The following is a 16,346-nucleotide window of genomic DNA, read 5'->3' as shown; positions in this document are numbered from 1 at the left end:
TGGTAACTGTAATCTAATTTAATGGGTCTACATATTGGACCGTTACATTCACAGGATACAACTGTGCTGAAGTGTGTAACCATTAAAATACAGCCGAATGAACTACATATACTCTCAAATTTGTCAAATTCGTTTACATCCCTCAAATTACCATAAGTGTCCGCAAACCTGGCAACCCAAATGTTAAGGAGTCACGCGTGGACGGTTCTTCTTCCGGGGTCTGCCGGTGGTTCACGAGCCGCGGTCAGTTTGAAGTCCATTCAAAGTCCAGCTAAAAGTGAATCCACTGAAGAGTTTTTACTCTTGATTTTTAAAAACATAAAAAGTCCCTTTGAATATCACATGCTGTGTCAGTGTCTCTGCTGCTCTGCTCATATCGTTTCTAATTTCAGGTATATACAGTATAACAAAATTCAGAAAATAATAGATAGAATTTTCCCTGCTCCATATTCACTAGCATTGCTGATTTATTTTATTTTATCTTTTTAATTTAATGCCTTGATTCTTCAGTTTTATTTTACTGCACAATTGTGCCATCACTTTTCAAAAGAAAACTCACACTCAACTATCCCGACTACATCTGATTCAATGAGATTTCAGAGGGGGATCCTTAATCACATGATCCCAGTATGATGCAGTGGGACACAAAGTACTATAGAGTATCGGTTTTTTCTTCTTCTTCTTCTTCTTCTTCTTCTTCTTCTTCTTCTTCTTCTTCTTCTTCTTCTTCTTCTTCTTCTTCTTCAGATCAAGCTTCAGCTGGATCCTGAAGCTGCCATTAGGTGGCATCATTGACCAATGCACATTATCCAGCGTGGAAATGGAGCAATGTAATACAAACAGCTATAGGTGCAAAGTAATGCATACTTGCTGAAATACTGTGCTTGAGTACAATTTTACTTGAGTATGTCTTTTATTATTTATTTGTCTGACATTAATGTGAAATTAGAGACAAGATTTTACATGTAAACTTAGGACATATGATCACTTTAGTTTGAATCACCAAACACTTTACAAGTATGGACATCGACCAGTAGGAACATTAAAATGTTGTTACTTGCCTGTGCATTAACTTATTAAGAATTAATATGTTTCTGAATTAATAACATGGACCACTTAATAGGCTTTTGTGTACTTTCAACATTTATGTATCTATTTTGATTACATGCAACTAATGCTATTTATGTTAATTATTGTAAGCACAATGTCCTTACCAGCAACTCAGCTATATATTATATGGTCATAATCACATCAGATATGAACTGAAGATTAACTGTGCATCACTGTGCAGGCAGGTATGCCTTTATGTTGTCCAGCAGTGCAGTGGGATCTTGTACGAAAGCTGGGAGGTTGTTGACGCATGCAGCCAAGCCCACAGCAGCAGTGGACACAATCAGAGGCCACATAAACGATCTCTTGTACTGAGGCTCATCACAGGGTCTGGTCTGCATGGGCCAAGCTATTCTCTCCCACTGAGTGAGGATGGCCTGACGGGCTCCAGCCCACTTTCCTGGCCCTCTGAGACGATACTGGTATGGTGTGCAGGGGCCGAGCAACACATTCAGCCCCACCCTGGGATCGGTCAGCAGCAGCCTCGGGATGCTGGGTCGAGCCCCGATCAGGTCTGCTATCTCATGCATGTAGATGGCATAGACAACTTGGATGGTGTGTCTCTGACTGGTGATATACCTGAAAAAATAACCTGAGTTTAACATGTCATGGACAACAAGATTTGGTACTTTTCAGATTCAAAATATACCACAAAATACCAGTATCCAGTACGTTTTAGCCATTGCCTCCTGCTTGTATTTGACATCTTTCAGCATGGCAGTCGCTGAGGGAAGTTTGATGCAGCCTGTTTGAGAGGAGACATTATGACACAGTGGTTCACCATCTTCAAAATAAAAAGACTGAGTGATGAGAAAATGGCGGATTGTGTTTTTACAGAAACTGCATCACCTTTAAAGACGCGTGTGGCCCATCTGGCCTGCATCTCAGAGATGGGCATAATGGCCCCCAGAGGCTGCACTAAACCAATGATAGCCAGAGTGGGGCGGTCCAACTCAGGAGGAAACACATACTTGTACAGAGATGCTTTGTTCTCAGATACAGACACCACATATGAGGACAGGAAAGGAAAGGAAAACGTGTAACCTGTGGCAAACACCTACAAGACAGAGGACTCATCTCAGTGACATGTGACCGACCAACAGTCTCTGAAAGTGTAGAACAGAGAGACTGCTAGTGTGAGAGGGTGAGTGTGAATACAAAAATAACGTACCACCAGGTCAACATCCTCCACTACACTCCCGTCATCAAACTCCACACTGGAGCCCTGAAATCTGCGGATGTTGGGTTTCACCTGAAGTGTTCCGGACAGGATGCGGTTGGGAAGCTCATCGTTCAGTGTGGGATGTTGGCTGAAAAACCTGGGATTTACATTCACACCAGTAACTACTATTGCAAGCATGTCAGTCATAAAACACATTTAGAGTACAAAAGCCATTGTAACTAAGCACAGCTTAGTTAACCACATTTTAACTAAGCTGTGCTGTTGCTGGAATACCTGTGCTTTGGCTTCAAGTGGTACAGACTGTGATCAAATCTTTGGTTGACCTTTCGCTCTGACAGACTGCAGTTAAATCCAAAGGGAAGGACTTGGTGCAGAAAGACCGATACCCTGTTGTAGAGAACATCGTGGGGAAGACCTTTGGTGGAAACTCGATTTTGGACCCAGGATCCACTCCGAGTGCTTAGATATACCTGTAAATTATGTGATACAAGAAGCAAATCATCATGACAACACTTGTTTAAGGTTGAGAAATCACAGTCTTATTGTGTGTGCCTGATGATCCATAACTGTCCAACCTGCTTGGTGACTCTGCTCAGTTCCGCTGCGATGTCTCCTCCAGAGTTTCCTAATCCAATCACTACAGCCTTTTTATTCCTCCACTCCTCAGGAGTCTTGTAGTCTCGACTGTGGAAGTATTTTCCCTTGAAAGTGTCAATGCCTGAGAGGACAGATTTATGAAAGTGAAACAAAATGCATTCTATTTTATTATTAAATAATTTTCCTTTGGCAGACATTTTTTTTAATGCAAAACCATTTAGAATAAACAAATGTCTCTAAGCTTCTTCTGCAAAGATGATTTATTCAAGTAAATAAAAAGAAAAATCCATCTAATCCTGTGCTGTGCTTTCAACAAGATGTCATAAATCATTTTTCAAAATCAAACAAAAGACATTCAAAGACAACAAAAATCTCAAGCATTGATTGATTTAGACACTCATCAGTAACGTTATGTATAAAACACATCAGAGTGTTGACAATAGACACATTTGCCCACATAGTAGCAGAGAGGACACGAATGAATGACCCCAGATCAGTTTTATCTGTCCGCATTGGCATGTCTCTGCACAGCCTGTAATAAATAAATGATAACACTGTATAGTGGTTCACAACTGAGGGATCTGGACTTCTGACCTGATTCTTGGGACAGTTTTTGCATCAGCCTGTTTTCACTTTCTGTCTGTGATGTAGTTTAGATCTCTCATGCACATTTATAATGAAACTATGTCAGCTTCACAGTGGACTCATAATTTTCTTCTCATCCTCTGTCGCATAAAATGCCCTTGAATAAGCTGAAGGGTATTTACAACATGTCAGTGATACCTGGGAAGTCGTGGAGTGGCATGTGGGGGTGGCAGTGATGTCCAGTGCAGATCATGACAGCATCAAAAACGTGTTCCTCCTTCTTGCCATCCTGGTTCTCTGTCTCAACATCCCACTGACCCGAATGAGAGAAATCTGATCTTTGCTTCACCTGCAAGACTTTGGTCTGAACAACAGAAATGCAGGAACATTTAAACTAGGTGTTATACATTTGCATCTACTGGTTACACAATCAACTATCATCCTCAAATAAGTAACATTTTACATTTGAGACTGTGCTGAAGTTTATGCATCATCGGGAAGTTTGTGAAGCACCCTTACATTGAAGCGTATGTGCTTGATGAGCTGGAAGTTGTCAGCATACATCCGAAAGTAGTCCATGATCAGGGAGTTGTGCATGAAGTTGGGGTAGTGTGCAGGAATGGGAAAATCACTGAAACACATCATCTCCTTGGAGGTGTTGATGATGACAGAGTGGTAGATGCTGGCCCTGTCTGGCTCTGGATTCTCCTGCAACAACAGCCAGGAAGTGAGACTCATCCGAACTTTGTAAATTTATTGTGTGAGTAAGAGAAAGTCCAACCTGCACCCAGTGTGACCCACCTTAAACCTCCACAGACCACCAATGTCATCGCTGCTTTCGAAGCAGACAGGCTCCAGACCCTCATCCAGACAGCATTTGATACAGGCCAGACCTGAACTGCCTCCTCCAATCACAGCCACACGACGAGTCATATTTTAGCTCTGCCAGGGAAGACAAAGACATGTATGAAAACACTTTAAAAGAGAAGAAGAAGACACATTCAAGGAGCTACAAATATAATTAAAGAGAAAATTGGTCAAGTTACATTTTTCCTCCTGTTGCTGACTGTGGATCTGTTACCTGCTTTCAGTGTTTATTATAGAGTTCTTACCTACTATAATTCCACATACCTCATCATACAACGACAGTTAAAAAGAAGTTGGGACTCTGCGCAGGACATGAATACAAACAGAATGCAGTCATTCAAAAACCAACTGTGTGTACTGACAACGGTTTTCCAAAGTGTTCCTGAGCCCATGTAATAATCTCCTTTATACAATCATGTGTTCACAAAGTGGTGAACCTCGCTCCATCCTCGTAAACGACTGAGCCTTTCCAGGAGGCCCCTTTCATACACAATCACGATACTATCACCTGTTACCAATCAACCTGTTTACCTGTGGAATGATCCAAACAGGTGTTTTTGGAGCGCTCCACATCTTTCCCAGTCTTTAGTTGCTCCTGTCCCAACTTGTTTGAAATGTGCATCAAATTCAGAATAAGCAGATATTTACAAAAGTCAATGAAGCTGATGAGGTCAAGCATTAAACACGTAGCTCAAATAAAGTAATCTGATTGGATGTTAGCCATGATATAATTACCATATAACAGTGATGACATCCATGACTCAGTGTGTGAGGGAGGTATAAAAGTTATCCTAACAAAGCAGTAATCTAAATGAAAGCTAACCTGTAGCTTGCACAATAAACATTTAAGCATTATTACCCCAGAAATATAAATACGCAGACTACAGCCGACCAAGATAAGATAACTTAACGGCTTCACATCGCACATGATCACATTTTCTAAGGGGGAGAAGGTTTTTTACTGTTGCCTTTGTGTGTTTGTGATGTCTGATTGTGAAGCAGTGACATTTAGTTTTGTATTTACTGATGAGCATTATTGGCTTATTCCAGATTCCCCTCCTTAAATAATCCCCATACAGTTTGCTACTACCCTGAGTACTTCACATAATCCCTTCAAGTGTGGATCATGTGATCATGATGCTGATGACGGTGAGGATGAGCAGTAGTCCGGTGGGTTTCGGGGGTGATGAGGGACTCTGGGTGTCACAAACAGGACGGATTCACCAAAGTCACACAGTGATGCAGTGTTGAAGCTGCTGTAAAGGATTGTGGCCGCTAGATGCCGCTGTACGACCTGAGCGTGTCAGATCAGTCAATCCGGGGATCAAGAGCGTCGTTGTCTCATCTCATACTCTTCGAGGCGCGTTCCAGGACAACAGTCGAAACGTCCCAACACACATCAGTGAGGACGAAAAATGATTTCACCCGCTGCAGTCCATCTGTCATCGCTGATGAACCTGGTTATTATGGTCTGGTTTCCAACATTTTTACTCCTGCAGATTTCTTAAAATTGACTTTGATGTTCAACTTTAAAAACAAAATGCATTACAAGCTTTGAATGTGCGCGCACCAGCGAGGTGAGTGCACGCTGCGGATGAGAGCTGGCACAATGGAGAAATAGCAAAAAGAGCTAAAAAAAAAAAAAAAAAATTACAGGAAAAGATGTGTCAGAATTGTTTTTCGGGTTAGTTGTTTTTGGAGTACCCACTTCAGGACAGAAAACCAGAAAACGCTCATTCATTAAAATCATTTTAAACCGACGAAACTCAACATTCTTTTGTTTCACCCACATGAAAACATTAAAACCCAAGTCAACCAAATCCAATTTCGTATCTTTCCGCATAATCTTGCAAACCACTTACCTGTTGCACAGGTGAAAACAGCAGTTGAAGAAATAATGAAGTTCTAGCTCTCTAATTTATTGGCGCTCTCATGCACCCTCACTCATCATCTCTTTGCTGTAGTCTTGGGCTGTCAATTAACACATCAGCTGCTCTCATCAGCTGTTGACGTCTATCCAATAGCAGAGCGACACACCTTAACCCTTAGTTTATCATCTGGCTGCTGTCTTTTAAAATATAAATCTTTTTCTGCCTCAGTTCTTTCATGCTGCCACTATGCGAACCCCTCCACCCCACCATCACCGCCCAGTCTTCGCTCATCCTCAGCTTCATCATGCTCATCAGGCACCACCACAGGGCAATGTCTGTCGGTTACCAAATCTCCCTGCAGAGTCTAAGCACCAAAGACTTTCAGGTAACACATTATGATCACACATCATGTCATAAAAAACAATTGTCTTTACTTCATTTATATGTCGCTCCTGTTTGAAATAGGCACTGTGCTCTTTCAGCTGTAATCTGAGGTACTGCACATCCACAGGTCCCGTACAAAGGCTTTTTTCAGCCTCTTACTCTGATGCGCGCATTTGAGGATGATAACTGCATGTCATTCCTCGAAGGTGATCTTGGGGGTCATGAAACAGAGCCACGCACTTACAAAAATCGTTGGCTGACTGGTTACACGACTCTGTTTTCCCATGGCAAGATGTGCTTAACCTGAACACTCCGAGGGTAATGTGATATGTAAACATAATTTCCTTATGATCTTTAAATGTCTTTGGATACTCTCCAGGCAGCAATGTAACAGGCAAAATGATCCACAGTAATCCATTTTTATTAGGTACTGTAGAGAGCAACAGGATGATGCAAGTTACATATAAATTTATAAAATGAGGAAACAATTACAACAGAGAAGGCCTCTCAGCTATCGTTAACTTCATGTTCTAGTGTTGCAAACAAAGCCATAACAAATATTTTAAAAGTGTCATTAGTGATTTTCCCTGATATGTTTTTGTTCACATTGTATTTTTTTTCCCTTTATATTCCGCATTCAATACAAATTACAAACAACATAAAAGCATAAACACAAGGGATGTAGTCATTGTGATATACGCTGTCTGGAAATACAGCCTATGGTGGGAAAAATGAATTGGAGAGATCCTTGAAGTCATATGATCACAAGACAGCAAGAAAGAAAGACAGTACACATATGGAGAGTGAACAAGTATGAACAGAAGAATTAAAGCTGCAGATTAACAGTTATTCAACAACCGGTACGAGAATATAGCTTTGTGAGAAATTAGAGATCCAAGATCAGGGTCCTAACAATCACATTTGTGAAATGTTGAGTAAAAACTTGTTAACATGGTATAACAATCATTGGCTAACGCATCTTAATGTCCATTTCAGAGATAGGGGTAGTACAGTGTAGAAACTGCATACATGAACTGCAGAGTAAAAAGAGCAATGACAGCTGAAAAGGAAAAAGCATGAAGTGCACATCACTGTGCAGGCAGGTATGCCTTTATGTTGTCCAGCAGTGCATTGGGATCTTGTACGAAAGCTGGGAGGTTGTTCTTGTTAACGTATGCAGCCAAGCCCACAGCGGCAGTGGACACAATCAGAGGCCACATAAACGATCTCTTGTGCTGAGGCTCATCACAGGGTCTGGTCTGCATGGGCCGAGCTATTCTCTCCCACTGAGTGAGGATGGCCTGACGGGCTCCAGCCCACTTTCCTGGCCCTCTGAGACGATACTGGTACGGCGTGCAGGGGCCGAGCATCACGTTCAGCCCCACCCTGGGATCGGTCAGCAGCAGCCTCGGGATGCTGGGTCGAACCCCGACCAGATCTGCTATCTCATCCATGTAGCTGACATAGTCAACTTGGATGGTGTGTCTCTGACTGGTGACATACCTGAAAAAATAACCTGAGTTTAACATGTCATGGACAACAAGATTTGGTACTTTTCAGATTCAAAATATATATAAGTAACCACAAAATTCAGTACACCCACTCCAATACCTTTTAGCCATTGTCTCCTGCTTGTATTTGACATCTTTCAGCATGGCAGTCTCTGAGGGAAGTTTGATGCAGCCTGTTTGAGAGGAGACATCATGACACAGTGGTTCACCATCTTCAAAATAAAAGGACTGAGCGATGAGAAAATGGCGGATTGTGTTTTTACAGAAACTGCATCACCTTTAAAGACGCGTGTGGCCCATCTGGCCTGCATCTCAGAGATGGGCATAATGGCCCCCAGAGGCTGCACTAAACCAATGATAGCCAGAGTGGGGCGGTCCAACTCAGGAGGAAACACATACTTGTACAGAGATGCTTTGTTCTCAGATGCAGACACCACATTTGAGGACAGGAAAGGAAAGGAAAACCTGTAACCTGTGGCAAACACCTGCAAGACAGAGGACTCATCTCAGTGACATGTGACCGACCAACAGTCTCTGAAAGTGTAGAACAGAGAGACTGTTAGTGTGAGAAGGTGAGTGTGAATACAAAAATAACGTACCACCAGGTCAACATCCTCCACTACACTCCCGTCATCAAACTCCACACTGGAGCCCTGAAATCTGCGGATGTTGGGTTTCACCTGAACTGTTCCAGACAGGATGCGGTTGGGAAGCTCATCGTTCACTGTGGGATGTTGGCTTAACAACCTGGGATTTACATTCATACTATTATCTCACTGCAAGTTGATGAATACATTTGATGAATGACATTTTAATCAAAACAAGACCAAACGTCTAAGGCAGCATGAATGACGTTCACAGAATGAACATGCTCACAGTGGAGCTGTATAGCCATTCATTGGTTTTTACTCCTCTTTTCATTCTTTGTCTTACTTCTGTTGAGGGGATAATTGTGCTTTGAGTTTTGCTTTTTGGAGCTGCATTACGCGTCAACTTCAGTGTTTTGCCTAAATTTGTTCACATTTTACACATGTACATCAAGTGTACTTCAATCTCACTTCATTTCAAGCATATTTAAGTATACTTCCAGCACACTGGTGATATAATAGAATTGAACAGCAAGTACGTTTTCAATGCTCATGGATTGTGATTTTCACTGGTGTACTTCAGTGCAGTTTGTAAAAAGTTGTGCCAATTTACCAAACTATTTACACTTCAGGGACACTCAAGTATTACTCAAGTGGTACTCAAGGACTACTTGAGTAGACTTAAGTATACTTGAAGGTGACAAAAATAGCACAAAGTGTACTTACTCTTCAAAAAGTCTAATTTAAGGCCTGGTTGGCCTTTGAAAGGAAAAGGTGGCAGCACAGCTGTTCAGATCCATTGTCTGTGGACCATGAATATCTACAGTGAATGTCACAGCTATTCTGGCACACAGTTGTTGAGACATCTTCGTCTGGATTTAAGTGTTGACATAACAGTTTTAGAGAGTCTGCAAAAACATCCTCTCGTCTAAAAACTAGTCAACCTATGCAATACTTTAAAAAACACATACAAATACTGTACCTGTGCTTTGGCTGAAGATTGTACAGGGCATGGTCAAATCTTTGGTTGAGGCGACTCTCAGCTAGGCCACAGAAGACATTAAAGGGAAGGAGTTCCCGGAAAAAATTCAACACCCTGTTAAAAGCCAAATCAAGTGGAAACCCAGCATCGCCGACTCGGTTCAGAATCCAGGCTCCTCTTCGAGTGCTGAGGTAAAGCTGGGAAGAGGAGACATTGTCATCAGTCACTATTCTGGTATGACAGATATTTTTATTTAAAAGTGTAATATGTAGCATTTATAAGGTGGACTCCAAATAAGGGGTTTTATCTGGATTTAGTTTGGACATTATTTCACATTATTTCTGCAGGTCTGTCATCTGTTCTTTTTTTTCATTGGTGAGTCCAATAAAAATGAATAGGCGAAGCCTAACAGATTGAACTGGTCACCATGGACTCAGCTGGTCCAGTTATGAAGGCCATCTCTGGTCAGGGTGCTCTCCTCAGACAACATGAACAATTACTCCAAGCTTTATGTCCAGCCAGCACATGGCGGCTCACTTTGAAAAGAGGTTAAAGATGGTTTTCGACCACCCTAATCATGCTGAAAATGCTTCCAGTCATCTACTGAGCCTCAAACAGGGACCCCGCTTGGTGGCTGAGTATTCCATGGATTTTTGGACTCTGGCAGCCGATGGTGGCTGGCATGAAACAGCGCTACAGGGTGTGTTCATCTGGGGGCTCAATGAACAGCTCAAGGATGAGTTAGCCACCTCGTGATGAGCCTGCCAAACTGTCGGTACTGGTCAGCCTCGCCATCCGACTCACTAACCACCTCTACTGAACCTCCAGACCTCTCCAGTGTTCCCCCTGCTTATCATGACCTCTGTGAGGTGTTCAGTAAGGAACATGCTCTCTCTCTCCCACCTCACCAACCTTATGATTAATGATTCAACACCCCCTCAGGACATTTTGAATACCTGGTAATGCCTTTTGGGCTCACCAATGCCCCAGCCGTCTTCCAGGCCCTCATTAACGATGTTCTCAGGGATTTCTTGAACAGATTTGCTTTTGTCTACCTGGATGACATACTAATTTTTTCTAGTTCAGCTGAGGAACACAAATCCCATGTCTGACAGGTGCTTGCCAGATTGCTGGAGAATAAACTACTTGTAAAGGCTGGGAAATGTGAGTTCCATGCCAAGTCTGTCATTCCTTGGTTTTGTTCATGTAGCCTTCAAGCTGCCCAAGAGAAGGTGAGGGCAGTGGAGCGGTGGCTTGTCCTGGAGACCTGAAAGAAGTTGCAGTGGAGTTCACAAACTTCTATCAGTGGTTAGTTTGGAACTACAGTAAGATTGCCACACCATTGACTAAGCTAACTGACCAGCTAAACTTCTAAGGTGAAGTTTAACTGGTCAGCTGAGGCGGACAAGGTGTTCAACAAGCTGAAGGAGCTTTTCAACTCAGCTCCGGTGCTTGTGCAGCAAGATCTGAATAGACAATTCATTGTTGAGGTGGATGCTTCAGATACTGGGGTGGGGGCTGTCCTGTCTCAACATGCGGGTCCAGAGAACCACTTGCACCCTTATGCCTTTTTTTCTTGTCGTCTCTCCTGCAGAGCGCAACTACGATGTGGGCAACCAGGAGTTGTTGACTGTTAAACTGGCTTTTAGAGAAGTGGAGTCACTGGCTGGAGGGAGCTGAGCAGGCATTCGTTGTCTGTACTGATCATAAGAACCTGTCGTACATCAAGTCAGCTAAGAGACTCAACTCCCGAAAAGCCAGATGGGCTCTATTCTTCAGCAGATTCAATTTCACTCTCACTTACAGACCTAGACCACCAAACCCGACACCCTCTCCCGCTAGTTCTCCCGATTCTGAGCCTGATGTGACTACCTGTTGATCGGGTTGTCGCAGTGCTCACCTGGGAGATTGAAGGAATGGTTCAGGAAACCCACCAACAGCATCCAGACCAGGTGACCTCCTAATAAACTCTTTTTTCTCCTACGAAACATTTTTTATCGTCTGCTTCACTTCCAAATGATCTGGGTTTTGTCTGAACTGTGGGTTTGTTTTACACATTGCTTGACCGTCTGACTGCTCAAGGTATTTAACCCTCTGGATCCTCTGTGAAGGAGTACATTGTCAGACACTATCCATATGCAACCATCTCATCCAAACCTGCTTGGTGACTCTGCTCAGTTCCACTGCGAGGTCTCCTCCAGAGTTTCCTATTCCAATCACTACAGCCTTTTTATTCCTCCACTCCTCAGGAGTCTTGTAGTCTCGGCTGTGGAAGTACTTTCCCGTGAAAGTGTCAATGCCTGAGAGGAGAGATTTATGACTGAATTACATTTCTGTCTTTTTGTCCAAAGCTATTTACATTAAACAAACAAATGTTTCTATGCTTCTGCTGCAAGGAGGCTTTTTTGACAGATTGGTATTGGGAAAGTGGGAGATAGCTATGGAAAAAATTAAGAGACCACTGCAAATTTTTCTGAAATCAGCATCTCTACACGTATGACAGCCATTCCATTCCAGTGTCTGTTGAATTCCAATACAAGCACACCTTATTCTACTTAATGAGGTGCTGATTAGGTGATCACCTGAATCTTATTTAACGAGGAAAAGTATAAAAACCACTGCTGTGGTCATCACTATCCTCTTGCAATCGGAGCAGCTAGATGGCAAAAACAGTGCTAATAGTACCTCAAAAGTAATTGGAATCAAAAAATAACTATTGACCATGCCAACTGAGTGAGGAATAGAAGGGTTCAATTCTGGCTTTACTGGCAGAGGGATACAGTGAGCGTCAGGTTGCTTCCATCCTTAAAATATCTAAGATGGTGGTTCATAAGAACAATGTCAAGTAGCAGACATTGGGGACAACTAAGCTACAGACCAGCAGAGGGCAAAAACAACTCTGGCAAATGGCAGCAAGGGGGGAAGTGCACGGTGAGAACGGTTCGAACCAGGCTTCTAGGGGCAGGGCTCAAGTCGTGTAAAGTGAGAAAAAAGCCCTTCATCAATGAGAAGCAAAGAAGAGCCAGACTGAGGTTTGCAAAAGACCATAAGGATTGGACCATAGAGGACTGGAGTAAGGTCATCTTCTCTGATGAGTCCAACTTTCAGCTTTGCCCAACACCTGGTCGTCTCATGGAGAGGGAGACCTTGCACCCACTGTGAAAATTGGTGGAGGATCAGTGATGATCTGCGGGTGATTCACAAGGCTGAAAATGGGCAAGATTCATCTTTGCGAAGGACGCATGAATCAAGCCACGTACAAGGTTATCCTGGAAGAAAACTTGCTTCCTTCTGCTCTGACAATGTTCCCCAACTCTGAGGACTGGTTTTTCCAGCAGGACAATACTCCATACCACACAGCTAGGTCAATCAGGGTGTGGATGAAGGCCCACCAGATCAAGACCCTGTCATGGCCAGCCCAATCTCCAGACCTGAACCCTATTGAAAACCTCTGGAATGTGATCAGAAGGAAGATGGATGGTCACAAGCCATCAAACATAGCTGAACTGCTTGAGTTTTTGCGCCAGAATTGTGATGTTGTCGCGAATTATTATTGACGTTCCCGCAACAATTCGCGACAACGTCATAATTTGTGGGACGCGTGAACAGTAATGGAAATGCGTGACTGTCCCGCACAAAGCGGGACATCTGGTCACCCTAATCATCAAAACATTATTTTGACACCTCAGTCAGATGCTACGAGATACACACAGAGAGAGATGTCAAAGCTTCAGAGACGGAGAGAGTTTGAGGGAGCTGGTCGTCTTCTGATTTAGAATCCTTGTCTTTAAACCTGTTTTTCTCAAAATTGTGCTCCAAAAAAATCCTGCTGATCAGCTGACTTTGAGTGATCATAACACTTGAGGCAAACCAGACATGAAAATAATGAAAACAGCTTTGAAAAGAGCTTGAAATAAGCTTCTAGGTGATATTAAAATCTCCAAAAGGTAAAATTTCGACATGTGACTGGTTTTCCCAGATTTCCCATCACATTTGAATCTAACCTAAGGTTGAAGACATTAAATTAACATTATTCTCTCTGGGTTTCTGTTGATACAGCATTATGAAACTTGTTTGTAGAGTGTCAAAGGTGAATTCTGGATCTTTACAGCCTACCTGGGAAGTCGTGGAGTGGCATGTTGGGGTGGCAGTGATGTCCAATGCAGATCATAACAGCATCAAAAACATGTTTCTCCTTCTTGCCATCCTGGTTCTCTGTCTCAACATCCCACTGACCCGAATGAGAGAAATCTGATCTTTGCTTCACCTGCAAGACTTTGGTCTGAAAAGCAGAAACAGATAACAGTTTGCTGATAACAGTACGAAAGCTAAGATGAGCAGGATCTGAAGCATTTCCTCTACATTCAACCATCTGTTGTGTTAAACCAAGCAACATTTAATATGAAGCTAAGGTGAAAATGTTGCATCTTTTCATGTAGCAGAAACATTTAAACTAGGTGTTATACATTTGTATCTACTGGTTACACATTCAACTATCATCCTAAAATAAGTAACATTTTACATTTGAGACTGTGCTGAAGTTTATGCATCATTGGGAAGTTTGTGAAGCACCCTTACATTGAAGCGTATGTGCTTGATGAGCTGGAAGTTGTCAGCATACATCCGAAAGTAGTTCATGATCAGGGAGTTGTGCATGAAGTTGGGGTAGTGTGCAGGAATGGGAAAATCACTGAAACACATCATCTCCTTGGAGGTGTTGATGATGACAGAGTGGTAGATGCTGGCCCTGTCTGGCTCTGGATTCTCCTGCAATGACAGCCAGGAAGTGAGACTCATCCGAACTTTGTAAATTTATTGTGTGAGTAAGAGAAAGTCCAACCTGCACCCAGTGTGACCCACCTTAAACCTCCACAGACCACCAATGTCATTGCTGCTTTCGAAGCAGACAGGCTCCAGACCCTCATCCAGACAGCATTTGATACAGGCCAGACCTGAACTGCCTCCTCCAATCACAGCCACACGACGAGTCATATTTTAGCTCTGCCAGGGAAGACAAAGACATGTATGAAAACGCTTTAAAAGAGAAGAAGAAGACACATTCAAGGAGCTACAAATATAATTAAAGAGAAAATTGGTCAAGGTACAATTTTTTTGTTACTGACTGGTGCTTACTTTCAGTGCTTATTATGCAGTTCTTACCTACTAAATAAAAATAAGTTGGGACTCTGTAAAACATGAATAGAAACAGAATGCAGTCATTTACAAACTAACTGTTTACTGACAACGGTTTTCCAAAGTGTTCCTGAGCCCATGAAATAATTTCCTTCATACGGTCACATGTGACTCTATCTGAAAGTGCTTTGTGTGTAAGGCTGCAATTAACCCTTATTTTCATTGATTATTTTCTTGATTAGTTGATTGGTTGTTCGGTTTATAAAATGTCAAAAAATGACATCTTCAAATGTCTTGTTCCGTCCACAAACTCTCACAGAGGAGTGAAAAAAAAAAACAAAATAATTTTTCCTTAAAACTTGTTACAACTAATTGATTAACTGTTGCAGCTCCATTATGCGTAAATAAGCAGATGCATCCATGGAGGTGGACATAACAGGAACTTGGCCATGACTTTTCCGGGGTTTTTTCCTACTTCAGCATGTTCATTAGGATATTTCTAAATACCGTATCCCCACTTAAGAACATGTCTGTATTAAAACACGAGCCACATTTGGCTCCTCTGTTGTGAACAGTCGTCGCTCGCTCGTTTTCTTTTAACTGCTGTTGTTGGTGTGGACATGTCTCTCCATCTTGGATCTGCGTCGCACACACACACACACGCACACGTAGCATAAGCAAAGTTCACCACGAGTCAATATGAGACTCCAAGTCGCGTATTAACATTGCAAATGTTAAGCAAGCTGTTAAGCATGGTAAACCATAGTACCATTTACCAGAGTAAACCCATCCAAGCCAAAGAACGGGCTCGCGGGCGTTGACGCCAAACTCTCGATATTAACATGTTCAACTGCAACTGTTGCGTCCTCAAACATTAGACGCACTCAAAGGTATTCAACTTTGTGCATCTTGCATTTACTTACCTGCTGTGACCTGAAGCCGGAAACGCTTTTTCGTGCTGCATGCAACTGTGCAGAGGGCGGAGTAACATGCAGCAGGGCTGAGAGCCTTTATGAGTCCCCTAAGCTGACCCTTGATTTACCGCAGCGTCATCGTTACTTAACCAGTGGAAAGGCACTAAGATAAGGCTTTAACGTGAGCTGCAGTTCACAGTCAGGGGTCGATGCGAGAATGAGTGTTGTGTGCAGGTCAGAGAGCCCACTGGCAGCCACAGCCCACTGTAGGTCATGTTCAGATTTGGCATTATGCATACACACATACATGAAGTCTCCTCATTCCTTGAGCCAGTAATCCATAAGTTTCTCACTTTCTGCTCTGAAGTCTTTGATAAATCAAAGGTCTGGCTATCAAGATAAAGGTAAAGGCTGTGGTTGTTTCTGGAGAACTGATTTAACTTCTTGAATTAATGATTTATTCAGAGGTTCATGGTTCCAAATGTTCAAAGTTTGGTGACTTCTGATAAACTGTGCCAAACACGCTGAGGGAGCCAGATCTGAATTTAAGCTTGTGTCTCAATCTGCTGGTTTTCAGGTGAGAAGATGTGTGATGTCTTCCAGCGCAGTGATTCCTTTAGTT

The 16,346-nt window shown here is 42.6% G+C and overlaps 2 protein-coding genes across 3 annotated transcripts; both read right to left on the bottom strand.

The window, feature by feature from the left end:
* Positions 1-899: 899 nt before the first annotated feature.
* Positions 900-4,411, bottom strand: LOC143318623 (flavin-containing monooxygenase 5-like). Its single transcript, XM_076727057.1, has 9 exons — positions 4,277-4,411; positions 3,995-4,183; positions 3,674-3,839; positions 2,869-3,011; positions 2,567-2,763; positions 2,282-2,429; positions 1,960-2,167; positions 1,783-1,855; positions 900-1,689 (listed from the first exon to the last, which is right to left on the bottom strand). The coding sequence occupies exons 1-9, from the start codon at positions 4,406-4,408 to the stop codon at positions 1,281-1,283; spliced, it is 1,665 nt and encodes a 554-aa protein (XP_076583172.1). The 5' UTR covers positions 4,409-4,411; the 3' UTR covers positions 900-1,280.
* A 2,590-nt stretch (positions 4,412-7,001) lies between these two features.
* LOC143318622 (flavin-containing monooxygenase 5-like) lies at positions 7,002-15,833 on the bottom strand. Of its 2 annotated transcripts, XM_076727056.1 has the most exons (11): positions 15,734-15,771; positions 14,838-14,863; positions 14,538-14,678; positions 14,256-14,444; positions 13,794-13,959; positions 11,835-11,977; positions 9,678-9,874; positions 8,708-8,855; positions 8,386-8,593; positions 8,209-8,281; positions 7,002-8,100 (listed from the first exon to the last, which is right to left on the bottom strand). In XM_076727056.1, exons 3-11 carry the CDS (start codon positions 14,667-14,669, stop codon positions 7,686-7,688), a joined length of 1,671 nt encoding a protein of 556 aa, XP_076583171.1. In that variant the 5' UTR covers positions 14,670-14,678; positions 14,838-14,863; positions 15,734-15,771; the 3' UTR covers positions 7,002-7,685. The 2 variants fall into 2 exon arrangements, with proteins under 2 accessions (XP_076583171.1, XP_076583170.1); XM_076727055.1 differs by lacking the exon at positions 14,838-14,863 and having other exon boundaries at positions 15,734-15,833.
* Positions 15,834-16,346: the final 513 nt, after the last annotated feature.

Source organism: Chaetodon auriga, chromosome 3 (assembly GCF_051107435.1).
Source record: "Chaetodon auriga isolate fChaAug3 chromosome 3, fChaAug3.hap1, whole genome shotgun sequence".
NCBI lineage: Eukaryota > Metazoa > Chordata > Actinopteri > Chaetodontiformes > Chaetodontidae > Chaetodon > Chaetodon auriga.
The sequence above is the reverse complement of the archived record's forward strand: the minus strand, read 5'-3'. Positions and strand labels throughout refer to the sequence as shown.